The 17,785-nt window shown below is 40.3% G+C and overlaps 1 protein-coding gene across 1 annotated transcript; it reads left to right on the forward strand.

Moving 5' to 3' along the window:
* Window positions 1-1,323: 1,323 nt before the first annotated feature.
* dcaf5 (ddb1 and cul4 associated factor 5) lies at window positions 1,324-17,756 on the forward strand. The gene is made up of 9 exons (XM_044167439.1): window positions 1,324-1,790; window positions 2,800-2,943; window positions 3,718-3,754; window positions 3,923-4,062; window positions 5,416-5,545; window positions 7,317-7,530; window positions 12,439-12,505; window positions 13,693-13,820; window positions 15,698-17,756. The coding sequence occupies exons 1-9, from the start codon at window positions 1,574-1,576 to the stop codon at window positions 17,021-17,023; spliced, it is 2,403 nt and encodes an 800-aa protein (XP_044023374.1). The 5' UTR covers window positions 1,324-1,573; the 3' UTR covers window positions 17,024-17,756.
* The last annotated feature ends 29 nt before the right edge of the window (window positions 17,757-17,785 follow it).

Genomic DNA, 17,785 nt, shown 5'->3' on the forward strand with positions numbered 1-17,785 from the left:
ACGCAGTCAAGCTTGTTCATTGGAGGGAAGAGAAAATCACACTGAACAGCAAACATGGGTTTGAATTAATTTAAAGAACACTACAGCCCATTCATGTTGAGCATACATTTGTTATATAGAAGATGTTGTAGATGTTTTGGTTTTTCATGTTATCTCAGAGAAAGGCTAATTGAAACTGAAAGTTCCCTAAAGACTACCACTGTAATCCCAAAACTTGGAGTAATAAAACTACTATACGCACTAAAATGTACTTTTCTTTTCATGTGTGAGTTGAATGAAATCGGTTGAAATCAGTGTTGTAGTGGTAAATGTAAAGGTGAATCGGCTACATACAGTCCAGTGAAGGCAACCAATAAAAAAGTAATGTTATTTCCTCAGGTTCGGGGTTTGGAAGCAGCAGTTGAGAAAACAATCTCACCACAAAGTCAATAAACTTTGAATGTCAGCTTTTAAGCAAACACACCCGAGAAATCCTTAAAGTGTTTAAGAAAAAAAAATGGAAATTTGAACATCAGTTCCATGACAACTCAATCTGCTGATGAAGATCATGTGATATGATCAAAAGCTCCAGAACAGCTACTAAATGCACCTTGCGGTGAGATGGTTTTCTCAAATGTTTTCTCCGATTGGTGGACTACCCGCTCTACCACTACGCCACAGCTGCCCTAAAAACAATGTTATTTCCTCTTTGAAACTCCTTTGTATAAGTTACACCAGTTTTTAGTGGTGGAAGAAGTACTCAGATCATTTACTTAAGTAAAAGTAGCAATACTACAGTATACAAATACTCTGTTACAGGTAAAAGTCCTCCATTCAAAAGTGTACTTAAGTAAAAGTACCAAAGTATTAGCATCAAAATATACTTATTATGCAGAATGGCCAATTCCAGAATAATGTAAATTATATTATTTGATTATAATTGTTTATATATTAATATATGTATCCCTTTAATATTGCAGCTGGTAAATGTGGGGCTAATTTTATCTACTTTATATACTGCTGTGTAGCCTCATCTATATTATTACAACATATTTTATTTGTTGATAATGTTTTGTATTGACGATCTGAATATGTAAAGTAACGAAAGGTATCAAATGAATGTAGTGGAGTAAAAAGTACCTCAAAACAGTAGGCTATTTGAGTAAATGTACTTTCCACCACTTCCAATTTATATTTATATATAGGTTTGTTTCAACCTAAACATGTGAATGGTGGTGAATTTAGGAGGGTTTACACTTTACTTTACTTGGCACAGGTTCAGTAAATGGTGAAACATGAAATTAGAGCTTGTGGCTGTAAACAAAAGTAAGAGGTGTCCTGGCTGGTGATGCTGAGTGACAGACAGGGGGAGAGAGAGAGAGATCCTCCACCGGAGCAGGAAGCTGCTGCCGGGACTACCGAGAAGACAGAGGAGCACAAAACAACGTCGACAACAGCGGGCAGGCAGTGGGGTGTCCTCCATAATGTAGACCAAACAGAGCAGCGACAGCCGTGTGCCACATCTACCGAAGAACACGAACAGATGTCGAGGGTGCAGTGGTGAAAACAAAAGCACAGCGGGCCGTATTTCTGCATGGTGAAAATGAAGGAGCTGAAGGGCTGCGGTATGCGCTCCTCAGTGGGCTTTCTGTCCCGCAGAGAGCTGACTGGGCAGCCGCTCATGAAGGATGAATTCCAGAGGCGCAGGATGGCAGGCTGCACCAGCCTCTACAAGAAGGATATGCTCGGACATTTCGGCTGTGTCAACGCCATTGAGTTCTCCAACAACGGCGGAGAGTGGCTCGTGTCCGGTAAGTTGACAAATACACCTTTTTCCCCTGGCTGGTTTAATGTGTTAGCATGCTAACGCTAACTAGCCAGGCAGTCAGCTGAAATCCTCCTGGGCTAGCCGATGCTAAGTTAGCCTAGCCTTTCTTGCTAGCTAGCTAGCTAACGTCAAACCAAACAGCAAGCAGCTCAGAGAGCAGCAACCAGCCGACCTGCCCCACATGTCAGTCCGTAAGCTCATCGCTGTGGCCGCTGAAGTGCACATTTTCTCTCCTGACGGGTCTAATCGTGGCTACCTCCTGAAATCACAAAGTTATTTATGTCCTGAGAGGATTAAAAACCATCATCTGGCCTAGTGTGACAGCCTGAGGCTTGCTTTGGTCTGCTGACCAGGCAGGTGAAACTATATAAATGCACCTCATTAACTCTGCCACCTTGATGGCTGAAAGAAATATACTGTTCCTGGTCAATCAAGTGTGATTGTTATCTGTGGTAGACCACGAAAATGACCTCCTGATCTACATTTTGCACCATGCATCACACAGTGGTGTTGTAATTTTGTATATGTGTATTCAAAGACATCTGCAAAAGAGCTTTTTACAGACTATATTGTGAAGGGCTGCAATTAACTAAACAATTATTATGATTGATGAACCAATTAGCATTTATTCTATGAGATTGTCAGTTTCCCACAGTCTAAGGTGACATCTTCAGATGTCTTGTTTTCTCTAACCAATAGTCCTAAACCCAAAGATATTCAGTTTACATTTATATAAATCAGAGAAAACCAGCAAATCATCACATCGAAGAAGCTGGAGAATGACTGGAGGTTTCTGAGAAGGGAACATCAGTGTTTGGTTGAACTCTATGATATGCATTGACATATGCAACCTGTGACACGGGGTCGTAAGTAGACATTGCTTCACTTTAAAGGTCCACAAGTCAGAAAGTTTGGTAGCCGCTGCTCTAGACTAGCTATACTGTGTATTTTTGTAAATTTGGTACTGTCAATCCGTATTGTCATGTCTTCAGGAGGAGATGACCGCCGGGTGCTCCTGTGGCACATGGAGCAAGCCATCCATGCTCGGTCCAAGCCTGTGAAACTGAAGGGCGAGCACCTGTCCAACATCTTCTGCCTGGCCTTTGACAGTACCAACAGAAAGGTCTTCTCCGGTGGTAAGAGCAAGAAAAAGTACATCTGATCTCTGCTTTTTCACAACATCAAGGTTTATTCCTCTTCCTAGTCCTTCACCTGTTCAAGTGTTTTTGTAGCTTGTTACTTTGGGGCGTGTAGGTAAATGAGAAAACTTTGATGCACTCAGACATGCAGTTTTTGATTCAGCAAAGTGACTTAACTTAGAATTAAAACTCAAACCACAGTACATGACAATCATAACAACACTGTCTTTAGAGACAGTGCACGTGTTGAGCAGTGAAATAAAAAACAACAACACATATCTGAATGCAAATAGGACCGGAAAGAAACTTTTTCTTATGTTTTACATCATCAGAAAAATAGGCTATTTTATATTCTATTACATTAAAATGTTTAATACATACTTTTATGTGCATTTAAGTGGTTGCAGAAATGTTGTAGTTACTTCATTACATCACATTAATGGTTTTGGGTATAAATTATGGATGGGAAAATCAAAATTTAGATGCTGGAGTTGCTCAATTATAATGTTCTGGATTCTGGCATGTGGTGAATGCTGCTTACTGATCCATGCAAATCAGCCGAGAGGATAAAATATTGATGATGCTGTATAAAGATTTAGTTGTTCGTTGATAGATAATTAACTAACCACGCCATTTAAAACACCCCTGAAGGCTAAGCTAGTTTTGCATTTCAACACTGAGTTTGAAGATTAGAGCGAAGCATTTATCGTGTGCACCTGCCTGCGTTCCTTCATCTTGTGATCCACAGTTTGTCTCTTTGCTGTTTTTCAGGAAATGATGAACAGGTGATTCTTCACGATGTGGAGAGGTGGGTAAAATAACACAAATGATACTAATTACTGTAGCATTAAAACATTTTGATATACTCACAGCCATTATAATAAGCTTTTGGCTGTCCAGTGATTAAACTGTTGACTAATGTACTTGCATTTATGCTTACAAATAATTAACACTTGTATGATTGTTGTTCTTACAGAAGGGAAACTGTGAACGTGTTCCTGCATATCGATGCCGTGTACAGCTTGTCTGTCAGCCCGGTCAATGACAACGTGTTTGCCAGCTCATCTGACGACGGACGAGTTCTTATCTGGGACACCCGCGAGCCGCCAAGTGCAGGTAAGTGGAGGAGACATCTATGTTCCTGTAAAGTTCATTGATTGGTGACAGAAATAATAACTTAATATAATAATGCCTGGTGACCAAGTTTAAAGTTTATGCTTAGGGCTGCAAGGCATGTAGAATTAAAGCACTTTCCAAATGACGTTTGGATAAGTCAGATAACTCACAAACACCTAGGATGTGATTTCTCAAAATATACACTGCTGTTGTGTGAGGCTTACAATGGATTAAGAGGTGGATTAAGAAGAAAAAATAGAAATCATGTGGCCTCAGCCTCCCAAATTACCTGCACTGGAAGATAAATGAATAAGTTATGAAATAAATGAATAAGATTGTTGCTCAGTCTGGTAAGAACACTGTGGATCAGTGTCAAGTTAGCTTTATTACATGAAAATAAACCTCTACAGTGGTCTTAGTCATGATAACAATGCACAAAGAGAGCTAGTCTCTAAAGCATGTCTTCTCTTATGTTGTCTCTTTATGGTTGTAATTAAAAAGCTGTTAATAGGCAGTCACACATTTTAAGGGGCTCTGTTGGACTGAAAAGGGTGTATAGTACTTCATGATAGGACTTAGTGAGGCTTGTTGATAACTTTAAAAATGCAGTGGATCATCTTGCATGATGTCCACATCCTTCTATTTTCGAAGCCTTCCTTGTGACCAAGTTGGGCTAATAATACATTTAGCAGCCAAGCAGGGTTTTTTTTGTCACTCTGTTACGGCACTGAAGCCCAGTTTGAAAGGATGAAATTTACGCACATTTGTTAGTCAAGCTGTCTCTCTAAATATAAGTGGTGTTTTATTATTCAATTCAATTTTATTCATATAGCGCCAATTCATAACAGAAGTTATCTCTAAATTGTTGACTGACAATGTGCAAAAGTGTTGTGAGTGCTTGGGACTGGCTGGTGAGTTGACTGCCCTCTCCTGGAATTTAAGAGGAATGTAACTAGCTAAATGCTAATGTCAGCATGCTAACATACTCACAATGACACATGCTGATGTTAAGCGGTAAAATGTTCACCACATTAACCATCTTAGTTTAGAGTGTTAGCATGCTAACATTTGCCAATTAGAACTAAAAGCAAAGTACATCTGAGGCTGATGGGAATGTCATTAGATGATGGCGCTAGATGAAGGTCAGGGGATCACCAAAGTCAGTAGGAAACATCGTCTAGACACCATGATCACCAAAATTTCGGCCAAGATGTTAAGATGTTCCAGTCTGGACCAAAGTGTTGGACCGACAGACCAATATTGACATCCCCAGAGCCATGCTGCTTGATAAGTTGACAGAAGTGTTCAAAATCATGTAACTGTAATTAATTAAAATCTCATTTCTTCCTGTAGAGCCGTTCTGTCTGGCCAGCTACCCCTCAGCCTTCCACAGTGTGATGTTTAACCCTGTGGAGCCCAGGCTGATCGCCACAGCCAACTCCAAGGAGGGAGTTGGATTATGGGACATCCGCAAGCCACGCAGGTTAGACATTTTTCCCAGCATCTTGACCCAGTTTTCAAGATAAGATTAAACTTTACTGTTCCCTGTGGGGAAATTTGATTTTATTAGATTTTATTTGATCCATTATACTGTATATTTTAATGGCCATTTCAAATGTATTAATTAAAGTGATTAATTTTGGACAAATTTTCAAATAGTCTATGAGCTGTTTGTATCAGCAGAATCGGTTTACAGTCTTAACATCCTCATCTGCTCTTGTGATGCACGTTTGTCCTGTTCGTGTCCATCAGGTGGCGTTGTTGTCTCACTGTTAAACTAATCACCACTGGTCCTCTGCCAACTGCAGAACCGCCTCACTGCAAAAACCAAATGTTTATACCACTAAAATGACTCCGGTTAGGTTTTGGTTCTTAATACACAAATGACGGCACTTCCAATAAAAGTAAGCACTGAGTCATTTGTCTTCCTCCACTGTTGGCTCTGCCTCTCCTCAGTGTGGGTATGTTTACAGTCACTTCTTAGAAATTCCCTCAATTCACTATCAAGTTTAAAAATAGCTTCCAGTTGAAGTTTATTTAATGAAATACCTGTTTTATTTTGTCATAATAACTTAGTATTGGAAAGTCTCTTTAATCTTCTGATAAGCTGCAGATGTGTATACATATTACAGTATATACTGATTGTGTTATATGTCAGTTGCATTAAATAATGTTTTTTGTGATAACATTTATTATTTTGTATTTAAAAGTGCTTTACAAGGCTTCAAAGTATTTTAAAAATTGGAACGTCAATACTCCGGTGTGTATTTGATATCAAAAGGAAAAAAAGAAACAATCATAATCAGAAATACTTTATTGATCCCCGAACAGAAACTCTTTGTTACAGCAGCTCGCCTTTACGTCAGTGCACACAGGAGAAAGTACTAGCAAAAAAAATAAAAAAAATATATATATAATACGATACACTATAAAAACTATAAAAACAGGTCAGAAAATAAATTAAGTACCAAGTGGGTATAAGTATAAAATAAAATAAGTGTGAAGTACCAAGTGGGTTTACCGGTATAATAATGCAATGTAATAATATAAGTAATAAGTAGTATTGCAACAGCAGTAATGGAGGTATGAATAATAAATAGGAAAAAGCTAAATATTGCACATGAGTATTACACGGATATTGCACAATTATTCAAGTATTGCAGAGATGTAATGATCAATGTCCAGTTTAGTGACCTAGGGTCATACAGACTAACCCTTAGAGGGAGGAGTTTAAGACAGGCCAAAGAAGAGTAATGTCCGACGACAACTTTAGAACTTCTGTTTGACCCAACGAGAATGAACTGTGATGTTTTAGCTATTAGTCTAGGGGCGAAATCCAAACTTAAATCAAAACCCCTTAGAAATCTAGTCAGGTAGAACATTTTGACTCGTCTGAAAATATTCAGTAATCATCTTGTTCTATTTTTAATAACTGACAATTGCAAAGTAGGGTGGAGATTTGATCATCTGGTTTGGCGGGTTATTAAGATCCCCCATAATATTCACATTTTCAGTTTCCATCCACAAGGTAAATATAAACAAGTTTCAAAATATGAACACAGTATCCAGACATCAAATAAATAATTCCCACTAATAAAAATCATCAATCCTTGCAATAATATGGATAAAATAACAAACTCAACTCTTATTATTTGGCTCTTACAATTAGAGATGGGTTGTTCATCTCTTCTGAAGTCTCACTTTGTGATTTAATCTTACCTATCTCTGATATTTCTTTCCTTCTGTTCTGTCAGCTCATTGCTGCGTTATGGAGGCAGCATGTCCCTGCAGAGCGCCATGAGTGTTCGCTTCAACAGCACCGGCACCCAGCTGCTGGCACTGCGTCGCCGCCTGCCGCCCGTCCTCTACGAGCTGCACTCGCGCCTGCCCAGCTTCCAGTTTGACAACCAGGGCTACTTCAACTCCTGCACCATGAAAAGCTGCTGCTTTGCTGGGGACAAAGATCAGGTTGGTCATCAGATCATACGAATCCTGAAATAAAACTACTGCTGATATCATCGTTATTATTATTAGTAGAGTTGATAGAAACTTGGTTAATAAAATAATAGCACATTTACAAAATATAGGGTTGTACAAAATCATAGCAGATCAGCAAAAAGAAAAACAAGGCAGGCAGAATTCAATTCCAATTGTAGTCAGCATCCCAACATTTCCAAACACATCCCCTTACGTACAGGGAATATATGTATGAAATGTTACACAGGACGTCTAAAAGTTTCCATGTCATGTACATGTGTAGCCATAAAAGCAATGTCTTGCATGTAATGTATTGCACTCAAGAGTGTGATTTAACTCCTGATACAACAAGCAGATACAGAATATAGAAGTGATGTCAGTGGAGAGATTGTTTTATCTCACTTTGTGGTTACTTAAAATGAAGTGTAAGGAGAATATTGGGAACATGTGGGATCAATCGAAAGAATAAAAATAGAAGAATATTTTAGTTCCTTCTGTGAAATTGGGGCTTTTGAGTGTTGGAGGAACACCAGAAGCCGTTGTACTCAGCCAATGGTCCTCCCGTTGGTCCTCCTCAGACATGACATCACCCTGCAGCCATGTTTGTTATGTTAACATTATCCTCGGGTGTCAGCAGCGCACATGAAGGCTTAAAAAATGATCCTTCTCTACATGAGTGAAGGAGGTAGTTTAAAGGTTACAGAATCAGGTCAGGAGGACTGTACAAGAAGGTTGCTGGTTTGAATCTGCTCACCTGCTGCCAAGTTGGACAGAAAAACTGGATCTGAATTGCTTTATTGACTTGAACAAGGATTGTTGAGGATCAAGACCATTGATCTCTGATCAGTGGAGACAGTTGAAGATTGTGATGTCTTTCAGTGGGTCCTAGATATGTTCGAGGTTAGTAATAACATTTTACAAGGTTTACATATATATGTATAAATCTCATTAAAAAAAAGAAATACTGATGTAGTATCCCTCATGCTGTCTTGTTACACTATAATTAGCACTCACCCCTTGTGTGGCACTAAGTACATGTGCAATGTTAAAAAGCCCAAAGAGCAGTTTTTGATCATATAAATTACAGTATTAGTATTTTCATATGCGTACGTATATAATTGAGTCTGACTTAAAGATGAAAACTATTGAAAATAATTAAAAGTATATACCTTTTTACTCCTGTGTTGACAAAGATTACTGATGTAACCAAAGATGAAGCTTTGAGATGTAGTTATTGGAATGAGTTGGATTTGATAGTGATAGTCAGTCAACACGTGCAAGCCCAAAATGCTAATGTGGGTACTGAGTCCTCAAAGAGATATACAAAAATAACAGTTGGACAGAGATCATCCAAACAGCAATGTAACACCCTTAGAAAATCTTGTTTTTGCTGACCGCCAGTGGTTTACCTTCTCACCTTGCTGCAGTGATATAGCGGTTTACTTCAGGGTATGTCAGTACACTGTGACATCACTGTTAGGTGTGGTTACAGATGCAACTGAGCACATTTCTGACCACATCCAACCACACCCAGCAGTGATGCTTGGTGCGGTCAGTGGTGCAACAGACTTTAAACTCGTAATCAGCCAGGGCAGCGAATCACTGCTTTTCAGCCTGGTATTAAGTTACTCTTTAATATGTTTTCCTGCTGATGATTTTTGCATTTAATAATGACTTTTTAATTCTCATACACTTTAAGCTGCACCAAGACAATTTGACCACTAGGCGCCAGGGGCCGTATTACAGAAACTTAATAACTTGCAGATCCAATCTTAACTGTTTGGTAACCATGGTAATTAAGGTTAGGACCTGATTTAGGGGAAAAAAAACATTACAGATAAACAGTTCCTAAGTCAATGTTCCTATCCTAACTAAAGATAGGAAAAATGTATTACACAAGCATCCTAAGTTCCCAAAATCTTAAATAAATTCTCATAACTTTAGGATAACTGTTAAGCTGTCCTAACTTTCACTTTTCCACCAGGTAGTGTTAGCTAACTTGTTTAATCCGTATGGCTGCTCTTTTATTGCTTTTACACAACCAACGAAATGTTAACAGGCGGAACTTCTCTATTCACTGAGAGGCTTATGTTATGGCATAGCCCACTCTCTTTCTTTTATCTCCAGAGTTAGCGTTGTTGTAAATTTCCCAAAAAGAAAAAAACAACGGTTACAAAGTTGTTTAGCTTGGCGAGATGAGAAAAGTAGCGTCAGTTGCTAGGTAACAGACATAAAAGTTGATAAACGATGTTGGATTGAGTATTTAGGATTTCCTAACCTGAGATAAGATAGGATGAAGTAAGACAAGATAGGATTCCTAAAGTTAGTTAGGCTTTGCTTATGTAATACCAAATTGGGAAAAATCCTATCTTAGACTCCTATCTTAACTTAAGACTTAAAGGTGGAACAGGTATGTTTTATGGCAAAACTGGATTTTTATGATTTTCGCACCATTTTAATAAAGTATCTTGATTTGTCAGGTATTTAATTTCCAGGGTTAGCCAATAACCTGTCTGGTTATTTTGTTCATAAACAGTTTATCATTAGATTTTCCATAAAACGTATTATATCACAATTATATTGATATTGCAAAATAAAATTACTTACACACTGACAATTTTATTCATATCACCCTCTCCTACTTCGTATGAGCTTGTGGGCTGAGAGCGTTTTATTTTGGGGGAGTGAGAGCCACTGGGAGCCACGCTTTAAGTTTGAGATTGAAACTGTAGAATTTCTTAAACCAAAAAGTAAAATCTCTAGGATCTTTACACCAAATACTTCATAGAGTGTAGATACAGGATGTCAACTGTAGTAAGACAGCACGGTTTAGAGGAAAAGAGAAAAGGTGGCAAAAGAAACCATAATATGTGACAATACAACAATAGAGGTTTGACCAGATGATTTCGCTTGTTTAAGTAAGAGCTTTATTCCACTGTCCCGCCATTGCTCTGACAGCATTCTCCGAAACTTCCTCATATAGACCAGAACCACAGACAACAGAGGATTTTCACAGGGTGGTGTGAAAGCAGAGGAGGTGCAGAGTGGCAACTTACCAGACAAAATTGATGGAAAGGAAAGAGGGAGGGAGTTGTGGGTGTGACATTCCTACCTGACGTGTTTGCTGGGAACCTGAGGCGGAGTACACAGGTGTTCAGTTCAGAGTGTGTTCATGTGCCCTGGAGCTACAGTGATGAGTAACAGTCTGTGTTTAAGGATTAATGACATTTCATCACCGCAGATCATTTTATGTTGGTTCATTTTATTGCTATTTTTCACCCCCAAATTTTTTTTATACAGTGAATAGAAGAGTGAAACTGTGAAAATGGATAGACCAGCCTCCATGATTGCAAGCCTTCACGTTCTAGAAACATTCTTGAGCAAGTTAAAAGAGAAATGTACCCACAGAGGCCAGCGGAATATTTACAGAAGGAAATTGAAGACGTTTGTTTAAATCATTGGCAGATAAAATGGCACAAAAATAATTCACAACTTGACAGAATGTCAGAAATCCAGCAGCACAAGACAATCCCCAAAAACAAATGTACCGGTAAGTTATTTGACAAAAATGTGCTTCCAGATGGTAAAATAGGGCTCGACAGACATTCCAACTGAACAGAAATGTGCTTGAATAAAGGAAAACATTCTGGTCCTTCACATTGTGCACCTAAATACGTGTATGTTTTTGAAGTCCAGTGTATAACCAACCTCCAGCCAAATGCAAGTAACTTAGTGACGAAAGCCAACTGTAGCCATAGCTGCTGGCTGCGACCACAGCCCTTTGCTGTGGCTATTTTTTTTGCAGTGGCTGTGGCTATTGCCATGGTTACGGCTATGGCAGTAGCTATTGCGGTGGCCAATTGCAATGGCTGTAACATTATCTTTGGCTGTGATTGTGACTGGATGGGTACTCTGACAGCACATACGATGGTAACATTGGCCAAGACGGCGTCGTAAAGCCAGACACTCCAGCCAGGATTTGAACCTGGTACTTCTGTCAGATATGACAGATGTGTTACACCCCTGGAGTTTAGGAATAGCTTCACCACAACGCTCAGCCACCCATGTCAGTTCACACCGGCATGTTAGGTTAGTTAGTGTTAAACATTAAAAACGCAGCCTTGCTAATCAAAACAACCAATAGCTACAACCACAACCCAGCAGCAGCAAGTCAGATAAATTATAATTAACCTCCGCTAGTTAGCATAACATTTGCTGCAATGATAGAGACTTGTGGTCTTGTGTGACCACGATATACTTTACTTTTATGTTACTTTCGACCGCTGTCTAATTAGCCTAGCCTCCACACAACAGGCAATGCTACACAGTGGATGTGCACAATGATGTGGCATGTGAAAAAATCCAAACTCAACAGGCGCACTGTGCCTAGTTAATGTTGCTAAGCTATGATTGGTCAATCGCTGCCCGGGGGAGGGGTTTAGCGAATGGCCATTTGGCAGATCGAACAACCAAGAGTGTTACCTTAGCAAAAAAGTCAGTTTGTGGCCCTTCTTTCTCTACATGTTGCTTTAAGACATATATATATATATATGTATAAGAACCAAGCCCTTCCCCCTCTCCAGCTCTGTCAAAACTTACCTTAAGCGACAGCTTTAAGTGGAACCATCTGTTTACAAAGTGTAATAACAGTTCAGACGAGGAGCAGGAGCTGTGTTAGGGCCAGACTGTCATGTCATGTCAAGAGCATGTTTGATCCACATTATGAGATGAAGCGCTGCGATAAGATCTGGTTGTTTTAAGCCATATATTGACCCCCCAGGGTTTGTCTCTCAGTGTGTATGTGTGTATATGTAGTGTATATGAGGTCTGATGGAAAGTTTTGTCATACAAAATGGAGCAGACTTAAATCTCTAAACATCCCTCTGTTTTCCCCCTCAGTACATCTTGTCTGGGTCAGATGACTTCAACCTCTACATGTGGAAAATCCCAAAGGATCCAGAAGCAGGTGAGTTATTGAATCTGTCTGCACCGACTACATATTTATGTGGATGTAAGATGATGTGTAGGCCGTGATTTACCTTGATTTTTGCATCTCCACATGACAAAAGAAGTAGAATAATTCAATCCTCTGGTTCCCAAGGTGAGATTATTAATTTTCTTCTTTCTTCTCTGCTAAATACTTCTTCTTTTCTTTTGTGTTTTTCGTTTGTTTAAGTTCACACTGTTCATCAGGAAATCAGGGCTTGTAAACAGATGTACCACAATTTACAAATAACTTGTTTTAAGGACAAAGTTTTGGTGACCTGTCATCCTCCAAGGTTAAAGATTTCAGTCGCGCCAGGGTAGGCAAAACAAACCTGATTCCAGTCGCTGTGAATTTTAGCTCCAGAAAGGATGGTGGACGTCTTTGTGCTCTTTGACAGACTTGCCCCCAGTTAATTTGGTCACAGTATACTTTCCAGGCATGAGTAACTATCGGACATCCTATTTCAATGTCTTTCTCGTATAGAATATCTAATAGTTACTCATGCCTGATGTCTTTCTCATTATATAATGCTCCATTTTGTAGTCCCAGTTCAGGTTAAGTTATTACTTCTATCAAACTGCACCAACTTTTTTTTTTAGTTTGAATGTTTTCACCTGTCCAAACTAACTAAAAAGCAAAGGTAAATGCTAAAAAGTTTACTGTGAACACACCTCAAATTTAATTACTCTGGGAAGAAAATCCCAAAAATGCAACAATCCAAGAATGTGGTTGTTTGTAGCTCTGTGGCACCACCTGACACATTTATGGATTTTATTTTCCCTGGAGTTACTCACACTGAAAATATGTGCAGTAGGCCTATTTGATGTCAGACTAATGGCATGTTATGAGGCTTACATTACTGCTGTTACGACTGCTGTATTTCAATTCAATTTATTTATATAGCGCCCATTCATAACAGAAGTTATCTCATTGCATTTTTCCTACAGAGCAGGTCTAGACCGTACTCTTTATAATATTTCACAGTCTGTATTTTCTGTCTTGGACTATCCAGAAGCAAGTTGAATAATTATTGCTGTCTTTGTATAGTTGAATGTGTTTATTTAAATTAATTCTTGTCACAGACTTGTATCTCTGTGACTCTGAACTTATGTAGTTTGTCTGCTAGTGTCACATTAAACAAACCCACATCATGTTCTTCCTTCAAGGAGGCCCTGGTCGTGTGGTAAATGGGGCTTTCATGGTCCTGAAGGGTCATCGCTCCATAGTGAACCAGGTTCGCTTCAACCCCCACACCTACATGATCTGTTCCTCTGGCGTGGAGAAAGTCATCAAGGTTAGTAAAGGAATATCATTGCTGTGTTTTTTTAGAAAGAAGGTTAAGACATCTGTGTTTTTAGAGACTGGATTGAGGCCTAACGGTGAGTTGCAGAGAGGTACATTTTCTATACATTTCCTGTAGCATCAGGATGATGTAGTGATTGGAGAAATTGTTCTGTAAGTGGACGGACTAAATTTGAGTCTGCGTCCTCAGATGTTCAGACAGTAGACGTGCCCTTAAGTGACACATTGATCTCCAATGACACCACACAGTAACTGACTGAGCTCCGACTTCCCTCTGTGAAGTGGGGAATGAAAAAAGATGGATTTCCCCCTATTACTCACTGTCGTCTGTAACAGATGACGTTGGGCAGAGATGCAAAAACTGGGTCATAGGAAGATAGGAATGGTTCCACAGATACAGTATTTCAGAAACCAGACCCAGACTATGATACACTGCTAGGCTTTCAAAAGTTTTAGCAATTTAAAAGTCTTTACCGAATGCTTCATAAGCATATGGGTAAATCAAGTATTATTATAAAGCTGTCACTGTAGCTCAAGCTCACTCAAGCTTGATTAAGCTGCAACATCAGTTTTATTGTAGTTAAAATTAAAAAACTGAATCATAATAGAATGACAAGAGCTTGCGGGGTGCCCCTGTAGCTTACCTGGTAGAGCACACAAAAAAAACCCAAAAACTCCTCTTCACAACATAAAGATTTTACACTGTTAGAATAACAGTTGTCACACACAGCAGCTGCGTTTTTGTATTATAAGTCTTATTCAGTGCTTTGTGAGTCACTGTATTGTCCTGGTGCTGACCCTATGAATAAACCAGGCAGCATTTGAAGTTGGCTTAATGTCTCTCTGGTTTTTGATTGACTCAGTTAAGCATCATCAGTCAGTTATTTTGCCTGTGCTCATAGATCAGATGTTTTGTTATCCTTTACTCATATCAGTGAGCAGTCCACTCCCTTAAATATTTCTTTATATATATGCATTTATTACCTTAGTAACAATGTAACATACTTTTCAGTAATGAATGTTATTGGCTTGGTGCTGGGAAGGAATTTGGCCCTTCAGATCCTCCCTGTTATTTTCTTTGGCTGAAAATGAGTGCAAGAAGAAAAATAAAGCGAACCTCTGGTCTTCTGTTTTACTTGTGTAATTAGGCAAACCCAAAACCATGGTTACAGTAATAAAAAGTTATCTCTACCAAGCCTTTGAATAGCATCATATGAAACAGTTCTCACGTATACATATGTAAGCTTTTACAAGGTTTTTATCACAGAGCGATGACTTTATAACAAAATAATAATTTGAATACTAAAGAAGTTTCTGCCTATTGTAATTAACCTAGATGACATTTGGCTTTGTCGGTCATTGGTTTTCAGTTCACTGCGTGTCCAGACTTACTCCTCCGACAGATCTTTTATCAGGTTAAGGTAATCAGAAAATGTGGTTTCTTATTTTTTTATTGGGTTAAATCCTTGCAAACAGCCTAAAATCCATTTAGTAGAACGAGAATCTATTCACACAAAAGCATTTGCACAAGCTTAAGAAAGATTCAGATTCTGTTTGTCGGTACAGTAACACAAGCTCCCTGTTTTTTACATTTTACTGTAAAGGTGATACAGGCCCAGGTGTTCTGTAATATGAGGCTATCAATAACGGGGAATCTTTCAAACTGACCTGGCCTTCTCCCTCTCTCCCTTTTTGTTCCTCACTTTTTCTCCATCTATTTTTCATTCTGTCATTCTGCTTTTCAATCTGTCCAACTTTAAATCTTTCCTTTATTCTGTCTCTCCACCATTCCCCCTCTCCATCATTTCCTTGTAACTTCATTCCTCCATCTGTTTCTCTTTTCACTATTCCTTCCCGCTGTTTCTCCAGGTGTGGAGTCCCTACCAGCAGCCCGACAGTCTAGGTGACCTGGAGGGGCGCGTGGAGGACAAGTCACGCAGCCTCTACACCCACGAGGAGTACATCAGCCTGGTGCTCAACAGCGGCAGTGGTCTGTCCCACGACTACGTCAGCCAGTCCATCCAGGAGGATCCACGCATGATGGCTTTCTTTGACTCTTTGGTGCGTCGAGAGATCGAGGGCTGGAGCTCCGATTCTGATAGTGACCTGAGCGAGGAGGCCATCATGCAGCTCCACGCCAGAGGACGCCGCTCTATGAGGGCCACACCAACAGCTCCCACCACTGTCTCGGCTGCTGGTCACCACAGTGACTCTGATAACTCGACGTCCTCCTCTCTGGCTGGACCTGATGCCTCAGGAGGGGAAGAGCAAGCTGGAGCGGAGGTGGAGGGGCAGCCGAGGAGACGAAGCAGGCATCAGCGGCATCAGTCTGGCTTCCTTGTGAACGAGGACTCGGACTCGAGTGAGTTTTGGCTCGACCCCATGCCCCGGCCTCGCTCCCCAAGCCCCAGGGACAACTCCACGCTGTCCAGCCCCACCTCCTCTCCTTCACTTCCTGCCGAAGCCTCCAGCTCGTCCACATCCACTTCCAGCTCCAGCAGTGACGACGAGGAGCGCCGTAGTGCAGTGAGGCGGCGCAACGTCATGAGGCGCCGACGCATGCATGTAGTCTCCAGAGCTGGGGAACGACCCGAGTCTGTACAGGCTCTGTTTTCAGCCATCGATTCCTGCAGTTATCCATCGATATCAGTCGATGACCTGTCTTCCTCCTCATCAGCCGAGGAACAAAACTCTCTCCAAATCAAGTCCTGCACTGGCGGCACCAGAGATGAGGGAAAATGTCTGAGCCCTTCTGACTTTGTGTGTCTGAGCCCAGTAATGTCCCCCGAGAGCCAAGAGAATGAGGAAGGGAGTGACAGGACTGAGCTGGAAGGACATCCAGCTGCATCTCCGCGGTCACTGGTTGGACACAGGACTGACGAAAAGGCTTCTACAGAGCCGGCTTTAGACAGCTCTGATAGCGGAGAGGCTTGTAGCAGCTCGGGGGCTTTAGACAGTAACTTCCAGAGCCGACGTAGCCCTGGAGTGAATGGGCAGCACCGGACTTTGGCACCATATGTGAGTGAGAACCTCCATGTCTCCTCAGAATCAGAGGAAGAGACTGGCGTTACACCTGAAAACACAAGGCCACAGAGAGAAAAAGGCCTGGCACAGAGTGCACTGAAACGGACTCATGTGGGATCAGAGGAGGCTGAGTCAGGCTCCTCACCCTCAGAAAAGAAGTTAAAAACATAATGACATCTCTTTCTCATTCCGGGAAGAAGTTATTTGTTAACAGACTTAATTTAGGAAGTGGGTTTTCTATGGGTTTTTACAACTCAGCTTTTTCATTTTGCGTCTTGTAGTCATGTGACACATATGAACTCACGCTGATTATGAGCAGAAAACGTTAAGGAACTAAAAAAGAAAGTGAGGTTAATTTTTGTTTCCGAACAAATGAATTGGACAATGTCATCATTCATTCAGTCAAACCATAGATGACATTAAAAAATGGAAAATATAAAATGTGAGCTAAATATTGTTGATAACAATGGTATTTTAAGTGAAACGCATTTGTTTTCATGCAGAATCCGTGTTTCTTTCTCATGCTCTGGTTGTTGCAGAAAGCACCACCCAGGATTTGGAGCTCCTCCAACCATAACAAAAAGAAAAGGCCTCACGGAGGACAAAAGCTTTGCAGCATTTTAATTTCTAAGCTTTCACACTGAGCGTAAATCTGATTGGGCTTATTTTCATTTTAAAGTGATTCTCGGCTGAGACTGCTTCAGGGTGTCTGAAGGATTGACTGTGTCTCCATAGAAATCTTAAGGAGCACCAATTGTTTAAGCTGTGCATTGAAATGATGCTTTCAGTGTCTCTACCAGTTGTTTTTTGTGTCATTATCCAGCCCCTGGGTGCCATTACAAGCCAGCGCTTGCTTTTGTTTTCCTGCAATTAAAGAATAATTTGTTCTCCAGTGATAATGCCACAACTTCTTCCTGAGGCTTTGCTTATTCA

Source organism: Siniperca chuatsi, linkage group LG15 (genome assembly GCF_020085105.1).
Source record: "Siniperca chuatsi isolate FFG_IHB_CAS linkage group LG15, ASM2008510v1, whole genome shotgun sequence".
Taxonomy (NCBI): domain Eukaryota; kingdom Metazoa; phylum Chordata; class Actinopteri; order Centrarchiformes; family Sinipercidae; genus Siniperca; species Siniperca chuatsi.

What these genes read in the sequence shown, in the direction of transcription:
- dcaf5 (XM_044167439.1), top strand. Translation starts at nt 1,574, where the DNA reads ATGGTGAAAATGAAGGAGCTGAAGGGCTGCGGTATGCGCTCCTCAGTG. An exon ending in ATTCTTCACGATGTGGAGAG is followed by an intron (nt 3,755 to 3,922) that starts GTGGGTAAAATA and finishes TTGTTCTTACAG; the next exon opens with AAGGGAAACTGTGAACGTGT. An exon ending in GCGTGGAGAAAGTCATCAAG is followed by an intron (nt 13,821 to 15,697) that starts GTTAGTAAAGGA and finishes CTGTTTCTCCAG; the next exon opens with GTGTGGAGTCCCTACCAGCA.